The 20736-nt window shown below is 47.4% G+C and overlaps 1 protein-coding gene across 3 annotated transcripts in view; it reads left to right on the forward strand.

The window, feature by feature from the left end:
- The window catches only part of URB2 (URB2 ribosome biogenesis homolog), a 524601-nt gene that overhangs the window by 197669 nt on the left and 306196 nt on the right, over positions 1-20736 (forward strand). For all 3 annotated transcript variants that reach the window (XM_069234932.1, XM_069234933.1, XM_069234934.1), the window contains 2 exons: positions 16786-16896; positions 17705-17947. In XM_069234932.1, coding sequence (XP_069091033.1) covers positions 16786-16896; positions 17705-17947 — 354 coding nt within the window. The remainder of the gene's footprint in view (positions 1-16785; positions 16897-17704; positions 17948-20736) is intronic.

Raw genomic sequence — 20736 nt, forward strand, 5'->3', positions numbered from 1 at the left:
ATTGGTGACCTTTGGATGAGAGTGTCAATTGGCCCACTATGTCCAGCCCACTCTAGTAAATGGTACATCAACCACAGGGAGGTGTCTTAAAGGGGCTTTTGGTTCTCTTGAAGAGTTCACTAATTGACAACACTCACAAGATGCACAATACTGTCTGTATCTCCGTAAACCCCTGACCAGTAGAGCTTTCTTAACAACATCTCCGTTTTCTCTCTGCCAAAATGACTCCTGCCCACCTGGCCGTGGGCAAGCCACAGCCCGCGCTGGCGAAGTGGATGAGGCTCCACTGGCTGAGTCTTACTCTTATCTCCGGTGTTGGTAACCCTATACAATACTCTCTTGTGAATGCAAAAATGAGGGCCTACCTGGTCCCATCTTCTGTTCAGGCTTGGTTCGAGGTTTGGATGAGATGTGGATCTTCTTTCTGTGAAGCCCTAAAGCTACGTTGGGGTTGCTTGACCTCTTCTGTTGGGAAAGATCCAGAAGAAGCATCACCATAACATATTCTTCTAAACTCTTGTTTTCCCTTTTATTTCTCAGACTTATATTGTTTTTTAGTTTTGGCCTACTTTACTCTATTTCCACACCACAGAATGGTGCTTGCCTCAACCAACGCCCCTCTGGTACACTATCCTGGTTTCCTGTTAACAGTTGTTCAAATTGGGGTTTGTTGGTCCCTACAATCAGGTTTTCAATAGGATTAGGAACAACTCCTGCCTTTAAATTTTCATTTTTGCCTGCCCATGACACGGTTATCTAAGTTGTGGCATACACTCTTTTTCTCCCCATGAACACAAATAATGACTACTTCTTGTGTTTGTATCCCCATCGGCTCCACCTGTTTGGGGTGTAGTACTGTGTGGCAACATCTTCAATCCACTAAAGCTTAAAGCTTTAAGTAGGTGACCATTTAGGATGACATCTCGGAAATAGATACGGGTGGGGGACCATATATACAGAACTTCCTTTGGTTCGGGTCCAGGATGTTTTTGAGGACATTTCCTGGCTATGTGACCCCCACTCATTATAATGGAAATAATGTAGTCCCTGTATGGTTTCCTTGCATACCACTCTTGAGGAGGAAAACAAGGTGGACTTGGGTTCGCATTTATTGGTTTTGATGCGCCCCTCCAGTTCCCTTGAACTCCACAGGTTATTTTTCCCTACCTGTGATTTGAAATCTGGGGACCTATGATAGACATAATCCTATTCAGTTGTAGTGTAACTGTGATATTGGGTGTTTTTTAATCCAGGTGTGTGCGCCTCCTGGTAGAGCCTCCCGGAATTGTTCCAGGAATATCCTCTCCATTACTTCCTCTTACATCGATGTTTCCAGTTTAAGCTATCTATTGCCATAGTCTCTGGTTCTAAAATAAAAGGCCTTAGGGTTGGGAATATACTGACACCACTTAAGGGCTTAGTCAAGTCTCGATAAACATTAGGTGGGAAGGTAAGTCCTTATTTGAGCTGTCTTTTAGTTGTTACAGTCTCAATTCAGCCATACAAACCACACTGACAGTCTCTCCCGTATCCTTCTTCACGCTTGCGCCTGGTTTTAAGTGTCGTCATTGGCTTATGAGGAGCCCCTCAGGAGAAAAAAAGATAAGACAGTATCTTGAGTCTTGGTAACTGTAAGGAAATGCCTCCTTGGCATGGTTACCCCCTGACTTTTTGCCTTTGCTGATGATATGTTTTGAATTGAAAGTGTGCTGAGGCCTGCTAACCAGGCCCCAGCACCAGTGTTCTTTCCCTAACCTGTACTTTTGATTCCACAATTGGCACACCCTGGCATCCAGATAAGTCCCTTGTAACTGGTACCTCTGGTACCAAGGGCCCTGATGCCAGGGAAGGTCTCTAAGGGCTGCAGCATGTATTATGCCACCCTAAGAGACCCCTCACTCAGCACAGACACACTGCTTACCAGCTTGTGTGTGCTAGTGAGAACAAAATGAGTAAGTCGACATGGCACTCCCCTCAGGGTGCCATGCCAGCCTCTCACTGCCTATGCAGTATAGGTAAGACACCCCTCTAGCAGGCCTTACAGCCCTAAGGCAGGGTGCGCTATACCATAGGTGAGGGTACCAGTGCATGAGCACTGTGCCCCTACAGTGTCTAAGCAAAACCTTAGACATTGTAAGTGCAGGGTAGCCATAAGAGTATATGGTCTGGGAGTCTGTTTTACACGAACTCCACAGCACCATAATGGCTACACTGAAAACTGGGAAGTTTGGTATCAAACTTCTCAGCACAATAAATGCACACTGATGCCAGTGTACATTTTATTGTAAAATACACCACAGAGGGCACCTTAGAGGTGCCCCCTAAAACTTAACCGACTATCTGTGTAGGCTGACTGGTTCCAGCAGCCTGCCACACTAGAGACATGTTGCTGGCCCCATGGGGAGAGTGCCTTTGTCACTCTGAGGCCAGTAACAAAGCCTGCACTGGGTGGAGATGCTAACACCTCCCCCAGGCAGGAGCTGTAACACCTGGCGGTGAGCCTCAAAGGCTCACCCCTTTGTCACAGCCCCGCAGGACACTCCAGCTAGTGGAGTTGCCCGCCCCCTCCGGCCCCGGCCCCCACTTTTGGCGGCAAGGCCGGAGAAAATAATGAGAATAACAAGGAGGAGTCACTGGCCAGTCAGGACAGCCCCTAAGGTGTCCTGAGCTGAGGTGACTCTAACTTTTAGAAATCCTCCATCTTGCAGATGGAGGATTCCCCCAATAGGATTAGGGATGTGACCCCCTCCCCTTGGGAGGAGGCACAAAGAGGGTGTACCCACCCTCAGGGCTAGTAGCCATTGGCTACTAACCCCCCAGACCTAAACACGCCCTTAAATTTAGTATTTAAGGGCTTCCCTGAACCTAAAGAGTTAGATTCCTGCAACTAACAAGAAGAAGGACTGCTGAGCTGACAAACCCCTGCAGAGGAAGAACAGAAGACACCAACTGCCTTGGCCCCAGACTTACCGGCCTGTCTCCTGCCTTCCAAAGAAACCTGCTCCAGCGACGCTTTCCAAGGGACCAGCGACCTCTGAATCCTCTGAGGACTGCCCTACTTCGAAAAAGACAAGAAACTCCCGAGGACAGCGGCACTGCTCCAAAAGAACTACAACTTTGTTGCAAGGAGCAGATTTAAAGACCCCTGCAATTCCCCGCAAGAAGCGTGAGACTTGCAACACTGCACCCGGCGACCCCGACTCGACTGGTGGAGAACAACCAACTCAGGGAGGACCCTCCGGCGACTCTATGACTGTGAGTAACCAAAGTTGTCCCCCCTGAGCCCCCACAGCGACGCCTGCAGAGGGAATCCCCAGGCTCCCCCTGACCGCGACTGTCTGAACTCCATTTCCCGACGGCTGGAAAAGACCCTGCACCCGCAGCCCCCAGCCCCTAAAGAAACGGAACCTCTGTGCAGGAGTGACCCCCAGGAGGCCCTCTCCCTTGCCCAGGTGGTGGCTACCCCGAGGAGCCCCCCCCCTTGCCTGCATCGCTGAAGAGACCCCTTGGTCTCCCATTGAAAACTGAAGGAAACCCGACGCATGTTTGCACACTGCACCCGGCCGCCCCCGCGCTGCTGAGGGTGTACTTTCTGTGCTACTTTGTGTCCCCCCCGGTGCCCTACAAAACCCCCCTGGTCTGCCCTCCGAAGACGCGGGTACTTACCTGCTGGCAGACTGGAACCGGGGCACCCCCTTCCCTCCATTATAGCCTATGTGTTTTGGGCACCTCTTTGACCTTTGCACCTGACCGGCCCTGAGCTGCTGGTGTGATAACTTTGGGGTTGCTCTGAACCCCCAACGGTGAGCTACCTTGGACCAAAAACTGAAACCTGTAAGTGCCTTACTTACCTGTTGAAACTAACAATAACTTACCTCCCCCAGGAACTGTGAAAATTGCACTAAGTGTCCACTTTTAAAACAGCTTATTGTGTTTTATGTGAAAAGTATACATGCTAAAGTAATGATTCAAAGTTCCTAGAGTACTTACCTGCAATACCTTTCAAAAGAGCTATTACATGTAAAATTTGAACCTGTGGTTCTTAAAATAAACTAAGAAAAGATATTTTTCTATAACAAAACCTATTGGCTGGATTTGTCTCTGAGTGTGTGTACCTCATTTATTGTCTATGTGTATGTACAACAAATGCTTAACACTACTCCTTGGATAAGCCTGCTGCTCGACCACACTACCACAAAATAGAGCATTAGTATTATCTCTTTTTACCACTATTTTACCTCTAAGGGGAACCCTTGGACTCTCAGCCAATACCTGATCACACGACAAATTCCAAAATTGTCATTAGAAATTGATTTTTGCAATTTGAAAAGTTTTCTAAATTCTTTAAAGTCCTGCTAGGGCCTTGTGTTAGTCCCTGTTAGCATTTCTTTTAGAGTTTAAAAGTTTGTAAAAGTTTGAATTAGATTCTAGAACTAGTTTTAGATTCTTAAAAGCATTCCAACTTTTAGAAGAATAATGTCTAGTACAGAGATGAATGTGGTGGAACTCGACACCACACCTTACCTCCATCTCCAGATGAAAGAGCTAAGGTCACTCTGTAACATAAGAAAAATAACAATGGGCTCCAGACCTACCAAAGTACAGCTCCAGGAGCTGTTGGCAGAGTATGATAGAGCCAACCCCTCTGTGGATAACACAGAGGAGGATGATAGTGAACTGGAGGAAGAATCCCCTCCACCAGTCCTATCTAGGGAGAACAGGGCTTCTCAAGCCCTGACTCCAAAAATAATAGTCAGAGATGCTGGCTCCCTCACAGGAGGGTCCAGCCTCTCTGAAATCACTGAGGATAACTCCAGTGAAGAGGACATCCAGTTAGCCAGGATGGCCAAAAGATTGGCTTTGGAAAAACAGATTCTAGCCATAGAAAGGGAAAGACAAGAGATGGGCCTAGGACCCATCAATGGTGGCAGCAACATAACTAGGGTCAGAGATTCTCCTGACATGTTGAAAATCCCCAAAGGGATTGTAACTAAATATGAAGATGGTGATGACATCACCAAATGGTTCACAGCTTTTGAGAGGGCTTGTGAAACCAGAAAAGTGAACAAATCTCACTGGGGTGCTCTCCTTTGGGAAATGTTCACAGGAAAGTGTAGGGATAGACTCCTCACACTCTCTAAAAAAGATGCAGAATCTTATGACCTCATGAAGGGTACCCTGATTGAGGGCTTTGGATTCTCCACTGAGGAGTATAGGATTAGATTCAGGGGGGCTCAAAAATCCTCGAGCCAGACCTGGGTTGACTTTGTAGACTACTCAGTAAAAACACTAGATGGTTGGATTCAAGGCAATGGTGTAAATGATTATGATGGGCTGTACAATTTATTTGTGAAAGAACACCTATTAAGTAATTGTTTCAATGATTAACTGCATCAGCATCTGGTGGACCTAGGACCAATTTCTCCCCAAGAATTGGGAAAGAAGGCGGACCATTGGGTCAAGACTAGGGTGTCCAAAACTTCCACAGGGGGTGACCAAAAGAAAGGGGTCACAAAACCTCCCCAGGGGAAAGGTGGTGAGACAGCCAAAAACAAAGATAGTAAAGAGTCTTCTACAGGCCCCCAAAAACCTGCACAGGAGGGTGGGCCCAGAGCCTTTTCACAAAACAATTCTGGGTACAAGGGTAAAAACTTTGATCCCAAAAAGGCCTGGTGTCGTAACTGTAGTCAGTCTGGACACCAAACTGGAGACAAGGCCTGTCCCAAGAAAGATACCACTTCTAACTCCCATCCAGCTAAAACTGGAATGGCCAGTCTCCAAGTGGGATCAACAGTGTGCCCAGAGCAAATCAGGTGTCACACTGAAGCTACATTAGTCTCTGAGGGTGGGGTTGATTTAGCCACACTGGCTGCCTGGCCCCCTAACATGCAAAAATACAGGCAGCAGCTCTTAATTAATGGGACAAGTGTAGAGGGCCTGAGGGATACAGGTGCCAGTGTCACCATGGTGACAGAGAAACTGGTTTCCCCTGGCCAATACCTGGCTGGACAAACTTATCCAGTCACCAACGCTGACAATCAGACTAAAGTACATCCCATGGCTATGGTAACTTTAGAGTGGGGAGGGGTCAAAGGCCTGAAACAGGTGGTGGTCTCCTCAAATATCCCAGTAGACTGTTTGCTTGGAAATGACCTGGAGTCCTCAGCATGGGCTGAGGTAGAACTGAAAACCCATGCAGCCATGCTGGGTATCCCTGAACTGGTGTGTGTCAAGACTAGGGCACAGTGCAAGGCACAGGGTGAAAAAGTAGAGCTGGAGTCTGGAAAAATGGCCCAGCCTACCAAGAGAAAAGGAAAGTCAGCTGGGAAACCAGCTGCAACACAACACCAAAAAGAGAACCTCTCTTCTCAGGAAAAAGTTCTGCCCTCTGAGGGAACTGAGCCTATGGAGCTGGAACCTTATCAGGTTGAGCTCTTGGGCCCAGGGGGACCCTCAAGGGAAGAGTTGTGTAAGGGACAAGAAACCTGTCCCTCTCTTGAAGGCCTTAGGCAGCAAGCTGCTGAAGAGTCCAAAGGCAAGAAAAATGGAACACATAGGGTCTATTGGGAAGATGGACTCCTGTACACTGAGGCAAGAGATCCCAAACCTGGTGCCACTAGGAGAGTGGTAGTGCCTCAGGGTTTCAGAGAGTTTATTCTGACCTTAGCCCATGATATTCCCCTTGCTGGGCATTTGGGACAAACAAAGACGTGGGAGAGGTTAGTCAACCACTTCTACTGGCCCAATATGTCCCAGAAGGTTAAGGAGTTTTGCCTCTCCTGCCCCACCTGTCAATCCAGTGGTAAGACAGGTGGGCATCCAAGGGCCCCCCTCATTCCACTTCCAGTGGTGGGGGTCCCCTTTGAAAGAGTGGGTGTGGACATAGTTGGTCCACTAGAACCTCCCACAGCCTCAGGAAATATGTACATCCTAGTAGTAGTGGATCATGCTACTAGGTATCCTGAAGCTATTCCCCTTAGGTCGACTACTGCCCTGCAGTAGCCAAGGCCCTCATTGGTATCTTTACCAGAGTGGGTTTCCCTAAGGAGGTGGTGTCTGACAGAGGTACCAACTTCATGTCAGCATACCTAAAACACATGTGGAATGAGTGTGGAGTGACTTACAAATTCACTACACCATATCATCCACAAACTAATGGCCTTGTTGAGAGATTCAACAAGACATTAAAGGGCATGATCATGGGGCTCCCAGAAAAACTCAAAAGGAGATGGGATGTCCTCCTGCCATGTCTGCTTTTCGCTTACAGAGAGGTGCCTCAGAAGGGAGTAGGATTCTCACCCTTTGAACTTCTGTTTGGCCACCCTGTAAGGGGACCACTTGCTCTTGTTAAAGAAGGCTGGGAGAGACCTCTTCATGAGCCTAAACAAGACATAGTGGACTATGTACTTGGCCTTCGCTCAAGGATGGCAGAGTACATGGAAAAGGCAAGTAAAAACCTTGAGGCCAGCCAACAACTCCAGAAGTTGTGGTATGACCAAAAGGCTGCACTGGTTGAATTTCAACCAGGGCAGAAAGTCTGGGTTCTGGAGCCTGTGGCTCCCAGGGCACTTCAGGACAAATGGAGTGGCCCTTACCCAGTACTAGAGAGGAAGAGTCAGGTCACCTACCTGGTGGACCTGGGCACAAGCAGGAGCCCCAAGAGGGTGATCCATGTGAACCGCCTTAAGCTCTTCCATGACAGGGCTGATGTAAATCTGTTGATGGTAACAGATGAGGACCAGGAAGCTGAGAGTGAACCTCTCCCTGATCTCCTCTCATCAGACCCTAAAGATGGCTCAGTAGATGGAGTGATCTACTCAGACACCCTCTCTAGCCAACAGCAGTCTGACTGCAGGAAGGTCCTGCAGCAGTTTGCTGAACTCTTTTCCCTAACCCCTGGTCAGACACACCTGTGTACCCATGATGTGGACACAGGAGACAGCATGCCTGTCAAAAACAAAATATTTAGACAGTCTGACCAAGTTAAGGAAAGCATCAAGGTGGAAGTCCACAAGATGCTGGAATTGGGAGTAATTGAGTACTCTGACAGCCCCTGGGCTAGCCCAGTGGTCTTAGTCCCCAAACCTCACACCAAAGAAGGAAAGAGAGAGATGAGGTTTTGTGTGGACTACAGAGGTCTCAACTCTGTCCCCAAGACAGATGCTCATCCCATTCCTAGAGATGATGAGCTAATAGACAAATTAGGGGCTGCCAAATTCTTAAGTACCTTTGACTTAACAGCAGGGTACTGGCAAATCAAAATGGCCCCTGGAGCAAAAGAAAAGACAGCATTCTCCACACCGGATGGGCATTATCAGTTCACTGTAATGCCCTTTGGTTTAAAGAATGCCCCTGCCACCTTCCAAAGGTTGGTGAATCAAGTCCTTGCTGGGTTGGAATCCTTTAGTGCAGCTTATCTGGATGATATTGCTGTCTTCAGCTCCACAGGGGCGGCCGGGTGCAGTGTGCAAAGCAGGCGTCGGGTTTTAGATAGGAAACAATGGAGGGACCCGGGGGTCACTCTAGCGGTGCAGGCAGGCACAGGGGGGCTTCTCGGGCCAGCCACCCCCTGGGCTAGGCAGAGGGTCGCCTGGGAGTCACTCCTGCACTGAAGTTCGGTTCCTTCTGGTCCTGGGGGCTGCGGGTGCAGTGCTTGGCCCAGGTGTCTGGTCCCTTGTTACAGGCAGTCGCGGTCAGGGGGATGCCTCTGGATTCTCTCTGCAGGCGTTGTTGTGTAGGTCCAGGGTGGTCGTCTTGGGCTACTCACGGGGTCGCAGTTGCAGGGGAGTCCTCCCTGTGGTGTTGGTTCTCTGGATCTCGAGCCAGGGGCGTCGGGTGCAGAGTATGAAGTCTCACGCGTCCGGCGGGAAGAGTGAGTTCTTTAGAAGTTGCTTCTTTGTTGCAAAGATGTTGCTGTTTTTGAGCAGAGCCGCTGCTCACAGCAGTTTCTTGGTCCAGGGGGTCAGGGCAGTCCTCTGAGGCTTCAGAGGTCGCTGGTCCCTGTTGGATGCGTCGCTGATTGCAGGTTTTCGAGTCAGGAGACAGGCCGGTCGGGCTGGGGCCAAAGCAGTTGTCGTCATCCGTTGTCTCTGCAGGCTTGAAGGTCAGCAGTCCTTCTTCTTTGGTTCAGGTTGCAGGAATCTGATTTCCTTGGTTCTGGGGTTCACCTAAATACTAGATTTAGGGGTGTGTTTAGGTCTGGGAGAACAGTAGCCAGTGGCTAATGTCCTGGAGGGTGGCTACACCATCTATGTGCCTCCTCCCTGTGGGGAGAGGGGCACATCCCTAATCCTATTGGGGGAATCCTCCAAAAGTAAGATGGAGGATTTCTAAAGACAGTGGTCACCTCAGCTCAGGGCACCTTAGGGGCTGTCCTGACTGGTGGGTGACTTCTCCTTATATTTCTCATTATCTTCTCCACCCTTGCCAAATGTGGGGGCAGTGGCCGGAGGGGTGGGCATCTCCACTAGCTGGGATGCCCTGGGGCGCTGTAACAAAAGGGGTGAGCCTTTCGCCAGGTGTTACAGTTCCTGCAGGGGGAGGTGAGAAGCACTTCTGCCCAGTACAGGCTTTGTTCCCGGCCACAGGGTGACAAAGGCACTCTCCCCATGTGGCCAGCAACTCGTCTGGTTTGTGGCAGGCTGGCAGGAACTGGTCAGCCAAACACTAGTAGTCAGATTGGTATTCAGGGGGCATCTCTTAAGATGCCCTCTGAGTGCATTTTACAATAAATTGCACACTGGCATCAGTGTGCATTTATTGTGCTGAGAGGTTTGATACCAAACTTCCCAGATTTCAGTGTAGCCATTATGTAACTGTGGAGTTCGTTTTTGACAAACTCCCAGACCATACACTCTTATGGCTACCCTGCACTTACAATGTGTAAGGTTTTGCTTAGACACTGTAGGGGCATAGTGCTCATGCACATATGCCCTCACCTTTGGTGTAGTGCACCCTGCCATAGGGCTATAAGGCCTGCTAGAGGGGTGACTTACCAATGCCACAGGCAGTGTGAGGTTGGCATGGCACTCTGAGGGGAGTGCCATGTCGACTTAGTCATTTTCTCCCCACTAACACACACAAGCTTTGAGGCAGTGTATATGTACTGAGTGAGGGGTCTCCAGGGTGGCATAAGACATGCTGCAGCCCTTAGAGACCTTCCCTGGCATCAGGGCCCTTGGTACCAGGGATACCAGTTATAAGGAACTTATCTGAGTGCCAGGGCTGTGCCTATTGTGGAAGCAGAGGTACAGTTTAGGGAAAGAACATTGCTGCTGGGGCCTGGTTAGCAGGGTCCCAGCACACTTTCAATCAAAACTTAGCATCAGCAAAGGCAAAAGGTTAGGGGGTAACCATGCCAAGGAGGCATTTCCTTCCACAACACCCCTCCCCCCCTCCCAACAAAAGAGGATGAGACTATCCTTTCCCAAGAGAATCTTCATTTTTTAAGTGAAATAACCTGGAAAGGCCATCAGCATTGGCATGGGCAGTCTCAGGTCTGTGTTCCACTACAAAGTCCTTTCCCTGTAGGGATATGGACTACCTCAACAGTTTAGGATTTTCTCCTTTCATTTGCATTAACCATCTGAGAGGTCTGTGGTCAGTTTGAACTATGAACTGAGTACCAAAAAGGTATGGTCTCAACTTCTTCAGGGACCAGACCATCGCAAAGGCTTCCCTCTCAATGGCACTCCAACGCTGCTCCCTGGGGAGTAACCTCCGGCTAATAAAAGCAACAGGCGGGTCAAGGCCATCATCATTTGTTTGGGACAGGACTGCTCCTATCACATGTTCAGAGGCATCTATCTGCACAATGAACTGCTTAAAGTAATCTGGAGCTTTCAAAACTGGTGCTGTACACATTGCTTGCTTCAGGGTGTCAAAGGCCTTTTAACAGTCCACGGTCCAGTTCACCTTCTTGGGCATTTTCTTGGAGGTATGTTCTGTGAGGGGTGTCACTATTGATCCATAACCCTTCACAAACCTCCTATAGTACCCAGTCAAGCTAAGGAATGCCCTGACTTGAGTCTGGGGTTTTGGAGCTACCCAGTCCAGAATAGTCTGGATCTTCGGTTGGAGTGGTTGAACGTGGCCTCCACCTACAAGGTGACCCAAGTAAACCACAGTACCCTGCCCTATCTGACATTTAGATGCCTTGATAGAGAGGCCTGATGCTTGCAGGGCCTGCAAAACCTTCATTAGGTGGACCAGGTGATCCTGCTAGTTGGAGCAAAAGACAGCAATATCAAGATAAGCTGCACTAAAGGACTCCAAGCCAGCAAGGACTTGATTCAATAACCTTTGGAAGGTGGCAGGGGCATTCTTTAAGCCAAAGGGCATCACAGTAAACTGGTAGTGCCCGTCAGGTGTAGAGAATGCTGTTTTCTCTTTTGATCCTGGTGCCATTCTTATTTGCCAGTACCCTTCTGTTAAGTCAAAGGTACTTAAGTACTTGGCAGCACCCAATTTGTCAATTAATTCATGTGCCCTTGGAATGGGGTGAGCATCTGTCTTGGTGACAGAGTTAAGCCCTCTGTAGTCCAGATAAAACCTCATCTCTCTCTTGCCATCTTTTGTGTGAGGTTTGGGGACCAAGACCACTGGGCTAGCCCAGAGACTGTCAGAGTGCTCAATCACTCCCAACTCCAGCATCTTGTGGACTTCCACTTTGATGCTTTCCTTATCTTGGACAGACTGTCTAAAAATTTTGTTTTTGACAGGCATGCTGTCTCCTGTGTCCACATCATGGGTACACAGGTGTGTCTGACCAGGGGTTAGGGAAAAGAGCCCAGCAAAATGCTGGAGGACGTGCCTGCAGTCAGTCTGCTATTGGCCAAAGAGGGTGTCTGAATAGATCACTTCATCTACTGTGCCATCCTTAGGGTCAGTGGAGAGGAGATCAGGGAGAGGTTCACTCTCTGCTTCCTGGTCCTCATATGTAACCATCTACATGTTTACATCTGCCCTATCATGGAAGAGTTTGAGGCGGTTAACATGGATCACCCTCTTGGGGGACCTACTAGTTCCTAGCTCCACCAGGAAGGTGACCTGACTCTTATTTTCTAGCACTGGGTAAGGGTCACTCCATTTGTCCTGAAGTGCCCTGGGAGCCACAGGCTCCAGAACCCAGACTTTCTGCCCTGGCCGAAACTCAACCATAGCAGCCTTTTGGTCATACCACATCTTCTGGAGCTGTTGGCTGGCATCAAGGTTTTTGCTTGCCTTTTCCATGTACTCTGCCATCCTTGAATGTAGGCCTAGTACATAGTCCACCACATCGTGTTTAGGCTCATGGAGAGGCCTCTCCCAGCCTTCTTTTACAAGAGCTAGTGGTCCCCTAACACGATGGCCAAACAAAAGTTCAAAGGGGGAAAACCCTACCCCTTTCTGAGGCACCTCTCTGTAGGCGAAAAGCAGGCATGGCAAGAAGACATCCCATCTCCTTTTGAGTTTTTCAGGGAGCCCCATGATCATGCCCTTCAGTGTCTTGTTAAATCTCTCAACAAGACCATTGGGTTGTGGATGGTATGGGGTGGTGAATTTATCTTACTTATATTGTTTACTCTTCTTTATCTACTTCGACACATTGCACTCTAGATGACCTGGTGTTATGTTATTTAGCTTATGTTTCTGTACCATCCGTAATGTTTATACCCTGAGCACTTAGCCCCATTTACCATACGCTGTATGAATGGTCACTTTTAGTTGTACTTGGCAGCTTTATTCATCTGTCCTGAAAATATAAATAGTGAGATTTTGAGTAAAAAAAAGATATGGGCTGGTGAGAGGAGCTGGGTATAACTAGTGGTCTGGACATTTCCCCAGATGCTGGCATGTTTTCTCCAACTACCATGGCTACAGAGGGAGCATCTTTTTTATTGGTGGTGTGTACGGCTGCGGAGGTCCTTGACTTTCAGTTGCCCTCGGTGGTGGTCAAGACCAATGTCTTGACAGAGGGCTACAGCCGGGAGTCTCCCCATCTAAACCGCTCCTCCCGTTCAGTGAAGCTCTTACAGATGTCCTTTTGGGTATCTGGTCCAAGTCCAACACAGGGGCTCCTGTGAATAGGACAATAGCCCGTAGCTGCACCCTAGGGGACCCAAGATTTCTCACTCAACACCCCACCCCTGAGAGTTTGGTGGGCCAGGCTTCCACCTCCAATATTAACCCCAGCACGAGAATACGAGTTTGGAGACACTTAAGAAGAAGGTGTTTTCTTTTGCCATTATGGTCTTTGACAACCACATGCCTTTTAGGCCACTACTCCCACGCCACGCTCTGTGGGATATGGTTGTGCAGGTGTTGCCTAGGGTCCTGGACAAGGCCCAGGCTGTGCTCCCTTAAGCTGTGGCAGATGGGAGAGATGCAGCAAAGTTCACAATTCGCTGTGGACTTGAAACAACCAACTCACTGGACCTAGCGATTTTGTCGATAATGGCCCTTGGGCACCATGGTTAGCTTTGTACTGGCGTTTCAGGGGATGTCAAGTCTTCTTTGATTGACGTGCCCTTCGATTGCTTCTTTCTCTACAGAGATAAAGCAGACTCTGTGCTCAAATGTTTTAAGGACAGTCTGGCTGCGGCCCATCTTCAGCCCGCTCCACCGCCAATCTGCTTTTCACCACTTTTGTGGCTATGTAAGGGGCTACCAGCTGCGCCAATACCCACCTAGCCACTGTGCCACACATGCTTCACAACTCATACGTGGCTTAGGGCCAGTATCCACAGACTTCGTGGCCCAGGCAGCCAAAGGTCGGGTCAGTCCTACCTTCCATCAAGGGGAGGCTAGCGTCGGTGTTCACGGTCAACATCACTTCCATGTGGTATTGCAACAAGCTAGGCATGGGATGGGGTCATGTCAAGAGGACTGCGTCTCTGGACATGGCTGGAACATCAGGACATTTCTGTGGTGGTTCAACACCTGGCGGGTTCTTTGAACGCCAGGGTGGACAAACTCAGCTGCAGTTGCTTAGGGGATCGCAAATGGTGTCTCCATCTGGAGTTGCCGCAAAGTCTCTTTCAGTGATGGGAAAAGCCTTAGTTAGGTCTGCTTGCCTCTGTCGAACATCTAATTTCAGCAGTTTTGTGTGCTGGATTTTCCAATCCAGCTCTCGCTCGGTGATGCTTTTTTTCTATAGTGAAGCTCAGGCCTCCTGTATGCTTTTACACCCATGCCATTCCTGCCCAGAGTTCTCAAGAAGGTCAGGAACGACCGGGCCCAAGTCATTCCTGTGGCCTTGTATTGGGCATGGAGTGTCTGATATTCCGAGCTACTGAGCATGTCCTTCGGTCCTCCTCTCCGGAGGATCTTTTGTTGTAGCAGCATGGAAGGGTTCTGCACCAAAACCTCTCCACTCTTTGCCTTCTTGCATGGAGATTGAGCGGTGAAAGTTAAAAGCCTTTGACCTTCCTCCGAAAATCTGTAACGTAATCTTGGCAGCCAGACGTCCCTCCACCAAAACGGTATACGCCTGTGGTTAGCAGAGATTTGTGGCATGGTATTCCGACAGAAATGTCGATCCCCTTTCTACCCCCACTTTCTCAGGTTCTTGTCTCTTTATTCTATCTCTAGCCCAGCAGGATCCGGCTCTGGGCACTCTCAAGGGTTATCTTTCTGTTACCTCTGTGTTCCTGAGATTGCATGATCAACGCTCTCTCTTCAAATCTCCTATTAGATTATTGGCATTTTTAATCCATCTTTATCCCCTTCTCCCTTTATCAAGCTTCACTGGGACTTGAATCTGATTCTCACGGTATTGATGTGTTCTCTTCTTGAGCCACTTCGTAATTGTCCCCTCAGGTTGCTCATGGATATTATATCTGCCCTACAGATTTGTGAGCTTATAGTTAGTGAGCTTACAGGCCTTGTCATCTAAGCCGTCATATTTACCTATTCATCCTGACAAAGTGGTGCCTCACTGACAGGCCTCCTTTCTTCCAAATGTGGTCACTCCCTTTCATGTAGATCAATCCATCACCTTACCTACTTTCTACGCTCCACCTCCCCCTTCCAAGGATGAGGATGCCTCTCTCATCTGGACCCCAAGCGAGCGTTGTCGTTTTACCTTCACCGAATTCCGGGTGGAAGATCAACTCTTCGTGTGGTATGTTGGAGCTAAAAAAAGATTGTACTGTGCAGTAAAGGACCATCTCCAGATAGGTCGTGCTCTGCATTAAAATCTGTCTGGCTTTGGCCAAGAAGCAACCCCTGAGGTCTTGCTTGCCCATTTGAACACAGCCATGTGCGGTTCTGGTCCTGGATATCTGCCAGACATCAGGATGGGCTTCCCTGCACACGTTAACCAAACATTACTCCCTGGACAATCAGGTCTGTCCTGACAGGTATTTTGCCCATTCGGTCCTGCAGGATTTTCTGGTCTGAAATTGGTCTGCAGACCCACCTCTGGGGATGGTATTGTTTGGGTATCTATTCTAAGGTAAGTAATCTGCAGCTAGAAATCTCTACCAGATGAACAAGTTTGATGATGCCTTATCTGGTAGAGACTATATCTAGCTGCTGGTACCTCACCGATCTTCCGCCCTCTGCAACCGGATCTCTAGGGACAGGATTGTATCCCTTTTAAGGTCCTAGCTTTCCACACCAGTGGTCAGTGATCTTCATGGCTCTGCGTTTCTGGCATGAAAAGTAATGAAAAGAAATAAGTCACCCTTTCTGGGTAGCACCTATATAGGTGCCGCGGACATCAATTCCTGCGCTGATCAAGGCCGCCTACCAGTACGCAGGGTACTGCTCATGAAAAATCTTCCGGATCCACTCTGACACTTGGAATAATTCGAAGGTAAGAAATCTGTAGCTAAATACAGTCTCTACCATATAAAGTATTACAGAACGTAAGTAAATTATTCTTTAATGCTGTGAGGTGCATTGACAAACCATAAAGAACACAAAGTAAACAAATCCTGTCAATAAAAATGTACAGCGCTTGTGCTTGTAACAACAGTATATCGACAGCAAAAGACAACAGAACAAAAGCACTAAGAGCAGTTGGTGCCTTGCCACGCTGTGAGGGAAAGAATCGCCAGAAGATTAATCTTTTTCCCCAGGCGATGTTTGATAAAGACATTTTCATGACTTTTTACAAATCTGTCTAGAAGAGTGAGTTGAGGGGTTGGCTTGTTTACAAGTTTACCTCTCAACTATTATCATCCACTTAGTACTGGTTTGATGATTACGAACTTATTGGTACTTCATTCATCGTAGCTCTACCAGCAGACCTGATTTCCATTTGTGAGGTTGAATGTGCCTTCTGTCCATAACATGGCATTGACACCTTTTCTAATCAAGCATGACGAAATCTAAGAAATATTTGGGTCCCCCCCCAAACCACCATTTTCCAAAATGTGGACTTTTTCATACTCCAGTTCGGTACTCCTGACTTGTCATTCTGGTGTAGGAGATTGTTTTTCCATACAAGAATAACAACATTGGACCATATTCACAAACCTGTAAATTTACTTTTCCACGTGGGTGTAATTCTAATGTGTCTGTGGCTGCACAACTTTGCCTATCTGGTTTAACACTTGGTGGTTTTCTAGCATGTTGCAGTGACATTCGTTATCTACACTGAGCTTGAGTGTTAAATTGAAGACTGAAATATGATAGATTTTTAACATGCGTCTTTCATTTGAAAAGCCTGCCAATTAACGTTTACATGATGTTCTGTAGTACAGGAACTGCATTTGAAGAGATCTGCTAATACTAAAGAATCGTGGCATGTTTAAAGTTTAGCATTTTGCAGTCTCATATGTTTTTCTTTTGTTGTAGGAAGTTCTTTCGGCCGTCACTATAGTGAAGCTGATGATTAGCTGTCAGTTATCAAGAGACAGTGAGATGAGGTTCTGGTCCACTGTTCCCCAAATAATGACGGGCTTGGGTGTAAGTATGTTTATAAAAGTACATACTGAAATTTGAGAGTTGAAATTGCCTTTGCACCCATTTGACCTTTAAACAAGCAGCAAAGGGTGATTGTGAGACTAGGGTACACCTTTTCTTCAAACATTTATCCTGCCATCATTTACAGAATTCTGCCTTAAGCTGAATCTGTAGAATAAAATGTGGTCCTGTTGCATTGATTTTTAGTTGGATACACCTTTGTTGCTTAGTGGTAGGACTGGCAACTGATTCTTAGGTCAAATGTTTGAATAGCTCCAGATTTTTATCCCTGTGCATGGCCAATGACGTTCCCTTCTGTGAGTCTCATGTGCACTAGTCCAGTTTCTACAGACACTGCCAGCAGAAAAGACAACGCAAAAAACATAATACAGTAATAGTTTGTGATTGTAAACATGCCAAATACTCAGAGAACTGTTTTCACCAAAGAAGACCTGTGCTGACATTTCTGTTTTTTAGTTTTAGTTTCAGTTTCTGCCTAAGTTCAGTTCCAGCACAAAGTTGGTAGAGACTAGCCAGATGGCAGTTTCCTAGTTAAGTGACATGTATGATACAAGTCTGATTGCCTTACAGAGTTCGACATTATAGATTTTGTTTGAAATTCGCAGTCAATGTTTTTGAAATCACATCCTTACTCTGAAAGCAATGGCATGTTTGTGTGGTGTTCAGATTGTTTTATATGGGGCAATCGGTAGTAAACAACTTTGTTAAAGCTAAACCTTAAAGTTTATTGTTTGCCAGGCCTTTATAAAGTGAACATTTTGATGCAGAGCTTGTTTATTTATCTACATAGCTTCTAACAATGGAGGCCTGTCACAACCAGTCTCTGATCTCTGTACTCACTGTGCCCATTTTGGACCTTGTGGCCTACATGCTAATGAAAGGAGAAGGGATCCTCCAAAGTCCGCACCATGTTACGCTGGCGTTCAACATTCTTTTGTCTGTTTCATTCGACCGCCTGCACCAAGATGACTACTACAACGTCTTCCATGGAAGTCACAAAGTACTTTTCTCCATTTTGCAATATCATACAAAGGTGAGAAACAGATGCTTGCAGGAAAAGGAACGTAAGGTGGTAACTTGTCAGCATATCTAATCTTTTCGACCTCTGAATGTCTTGCACATGTGAGCTATCTTGATTTGGAGTGAGAAATGTTTTTCTAAAGCCAGACCTAGGTGGCTAACAAACTCTTTAAGTCTTGAAATAAAATCTTTATTGCTTTCGTTTCCTAACATCATTCCAAAATGCAGAATGCTTTAATGTGTACAAGTCTAGAGATTTTAGAAGCACAGCAGTCATGTAATATTGTATTAAAAATAATTTGTGTACCATATATAGTCAGTCAGCACTGACAGATTCATTCTCTTCAACTTACCTGACTGTTGTTTCTCCCAACCTACATATTTAAAGCGATTTAATACCAATATCTAAAAATTCGTGCCGGCACCATTACCATCCTGCCAGTGCATCAGCTCCAGTCACAGTTACGTAGGGGGTCATTCTGACCCTGGCGGTAAAATCCGCCAGGGCCAACGACCGCGGGAGCACCGCCAACAGGCTGGCGGTGCTCCCTTGGGCATTCTGACCGCGGCGGTACAGCCGCGGTCAGAAACGGAAAACCGCTGGTGTACCGCCGGTTCTCCGCTGCCCTGGGGAATCTTCCATGGCGGTGCAGCTTGCTGCGCCGCCATGGGGATTCCGACACCCATACCGCCATCCTGTTCCTGGTGGTTTTGGCCGCCAGGCAGAGGATGGCGGTATGGGGTGTCGTGGGGCCCCTGGGGGCCCCTGCAGTGCCCATGCCAATGGCATGGGCACTGCAGGGACCCCCTTAACAGGGCCCCACCAAGATTTTCAGTGTCTGCCATGCAGACACTGAAAATCGCGACGGGTGCTACTGCACCCGTCGCACCCCTTCCACTCCGCCGGCTCCATTCGGAGCCGGCATCCTCATGGAAGGGTGTTTCCCGCTGGGCTGGCGGGCGGCCTTCTGGCGGTCGCCCGCCAGCCCAGCAGGAAACCCAGAATAACCGCGGCGGTCTTTTGACCGCGCAGCGGTATTCTGCCGGCGGGACTTTGGCGGGCGGCCTCCACCGCCCGCCAAAGTCAGAATGACCCCCTTAGTTCTTTAATAACTTGACAGTGTTGATAAGGACTGAATTGATCTTCCTTGTTATGGAAACACTGATAGCACTGAACGCGATGGAGAGCTTTTGGCCAAGTCTCTGGAGTACAAATATGGGCTACTTTTAACAAATTCAACCCAAAATGAGTTATTCACTGGATGTAAGGCTCTACATAGTCCTAGGAACCAGGGCACAAATTTGTCTTATTGGCTAGAATCATGAGTTCAACGCCTTCATTTTTGTATCTTGGTCATGAAGTTAGCATGACCCAATAATGGAAACTCATTTATTTTAATTAATATCAAGACTAGATATTTGCACCTGGGGATTTCATGCCATTGGTGTGATACATCAGAATGACTGAATCAATTGCTACTTATCCTGGCTGACAAACAAAATAAAAAGCTGTAGTGGCATGGCCCTGTCTCCCCCACATATGTCCCAACAGCCAGAATCCTTGCTAGCAAAATTAGTTGTCAATAGGTTGTTGATGGGAACCAAATAATGGACTCAGCTAGCCATCAGCTGGTCTGTATAATTTAACAAATATGGGTCATGTATGTTCTTAAACAAAATAAAGAGTTTGTAGTAATGGACTGTGTATCTTCAGCTTGACTACACGTGTGGTAAGGATTAGGTTGAGTGGAACCACTTTTGATGGCAGATTCACTCCATGCAGTCTAGGGTTGGCCAGCACCTTGGTTATCACACCTAGGTTCCAAAGCCCAAAATTGCCACAGCAAAGCAACTATAACATTTTACGATCTAAACATTAAACTGGCTTAAGATGGGCTCTGAACACAATGCTACCAGAGGTCTCTGCCTGCCTCAATATAAATGCTGCAGAGGTCACTCACGGAGTGAAGCCTTGCCCCATTACTGTGAAAATCACTCCCATCAACCGAAACCAAAACCAAAATCTACCCTCCAGAGAAGTAAAGCACAGAAGCTTCCAGTGTTTCTAAAATAATTATTAAAGGAAGAGACCAAGGGGCAGGATCCTGCAACCTCTTCCCATCTCTGCTGAGTCCATTCTTGACCTGGGTTTTTCTCGCCCTAAGCATCTAGTGCACATTCGCTTCATGAAGCTAACCACATCTTTCAAAGGCAAAACCTCACACTTTGTGGAAAATGGGGCAGAATCTAAACTGTGCAACAGCAGCAATATATGTCTCTCAGAAGTCTGCGAGATGCCTGTATTCTGTAAACAAACCCTCAACATGCCTGCTAAGAGACTGTTGGGGTTCAAAGCCCTTGCAGTTAATCTAGACTGATGAATGGCCGAGGTGTAAATAAACTGATCTCCTGAAACTTCTTTCGAATGTGTATGTGCCTTCACAAGTTCAACATTGTCCAAATAAAAACCATGTTGTCATCTCTCCCACACATGAGGTTCGAAATGGAGGCTGTGAAAATGAGCTTACCCGTGGTTGCTCAGGGCTCACTAAGAGAGGTGAAATATGATGTTCTGAGCAGAAGTGATAGGGTACAAAAATGTCCTATGTGTTTGCATGACTTTGTAAGCAGTTGATAAATTCTTGTTCATAGTCTCTGTGATTAGTTTGTGGTTTAGTAGTTTGAGTCTTATAAATATGAATTGTATAAATCAACTCGGCAGAGTTTTTGTTGAGAGGAGAAGTGTGAGATGCCTGTGTATTGTAAAAGAACTCTCAGCCTACATGCTGAAACAATGTTAGA

The sequence above is a fragment of the Pleurodeles waltl genome, chromosome 5 (genome assembly GCF_031143425.1).
Source record: "Pleurodeles waltl isolate 20211129_DDA chromosome 5, aPleWal1.hap1.20221129, whole genome shotgun sequence".
NCBI lineage: Eukaryota > Metazoa > Chordata > Amphibia > Caudata > Salamandridae > Pleurodeles > Pleurodeles waltl.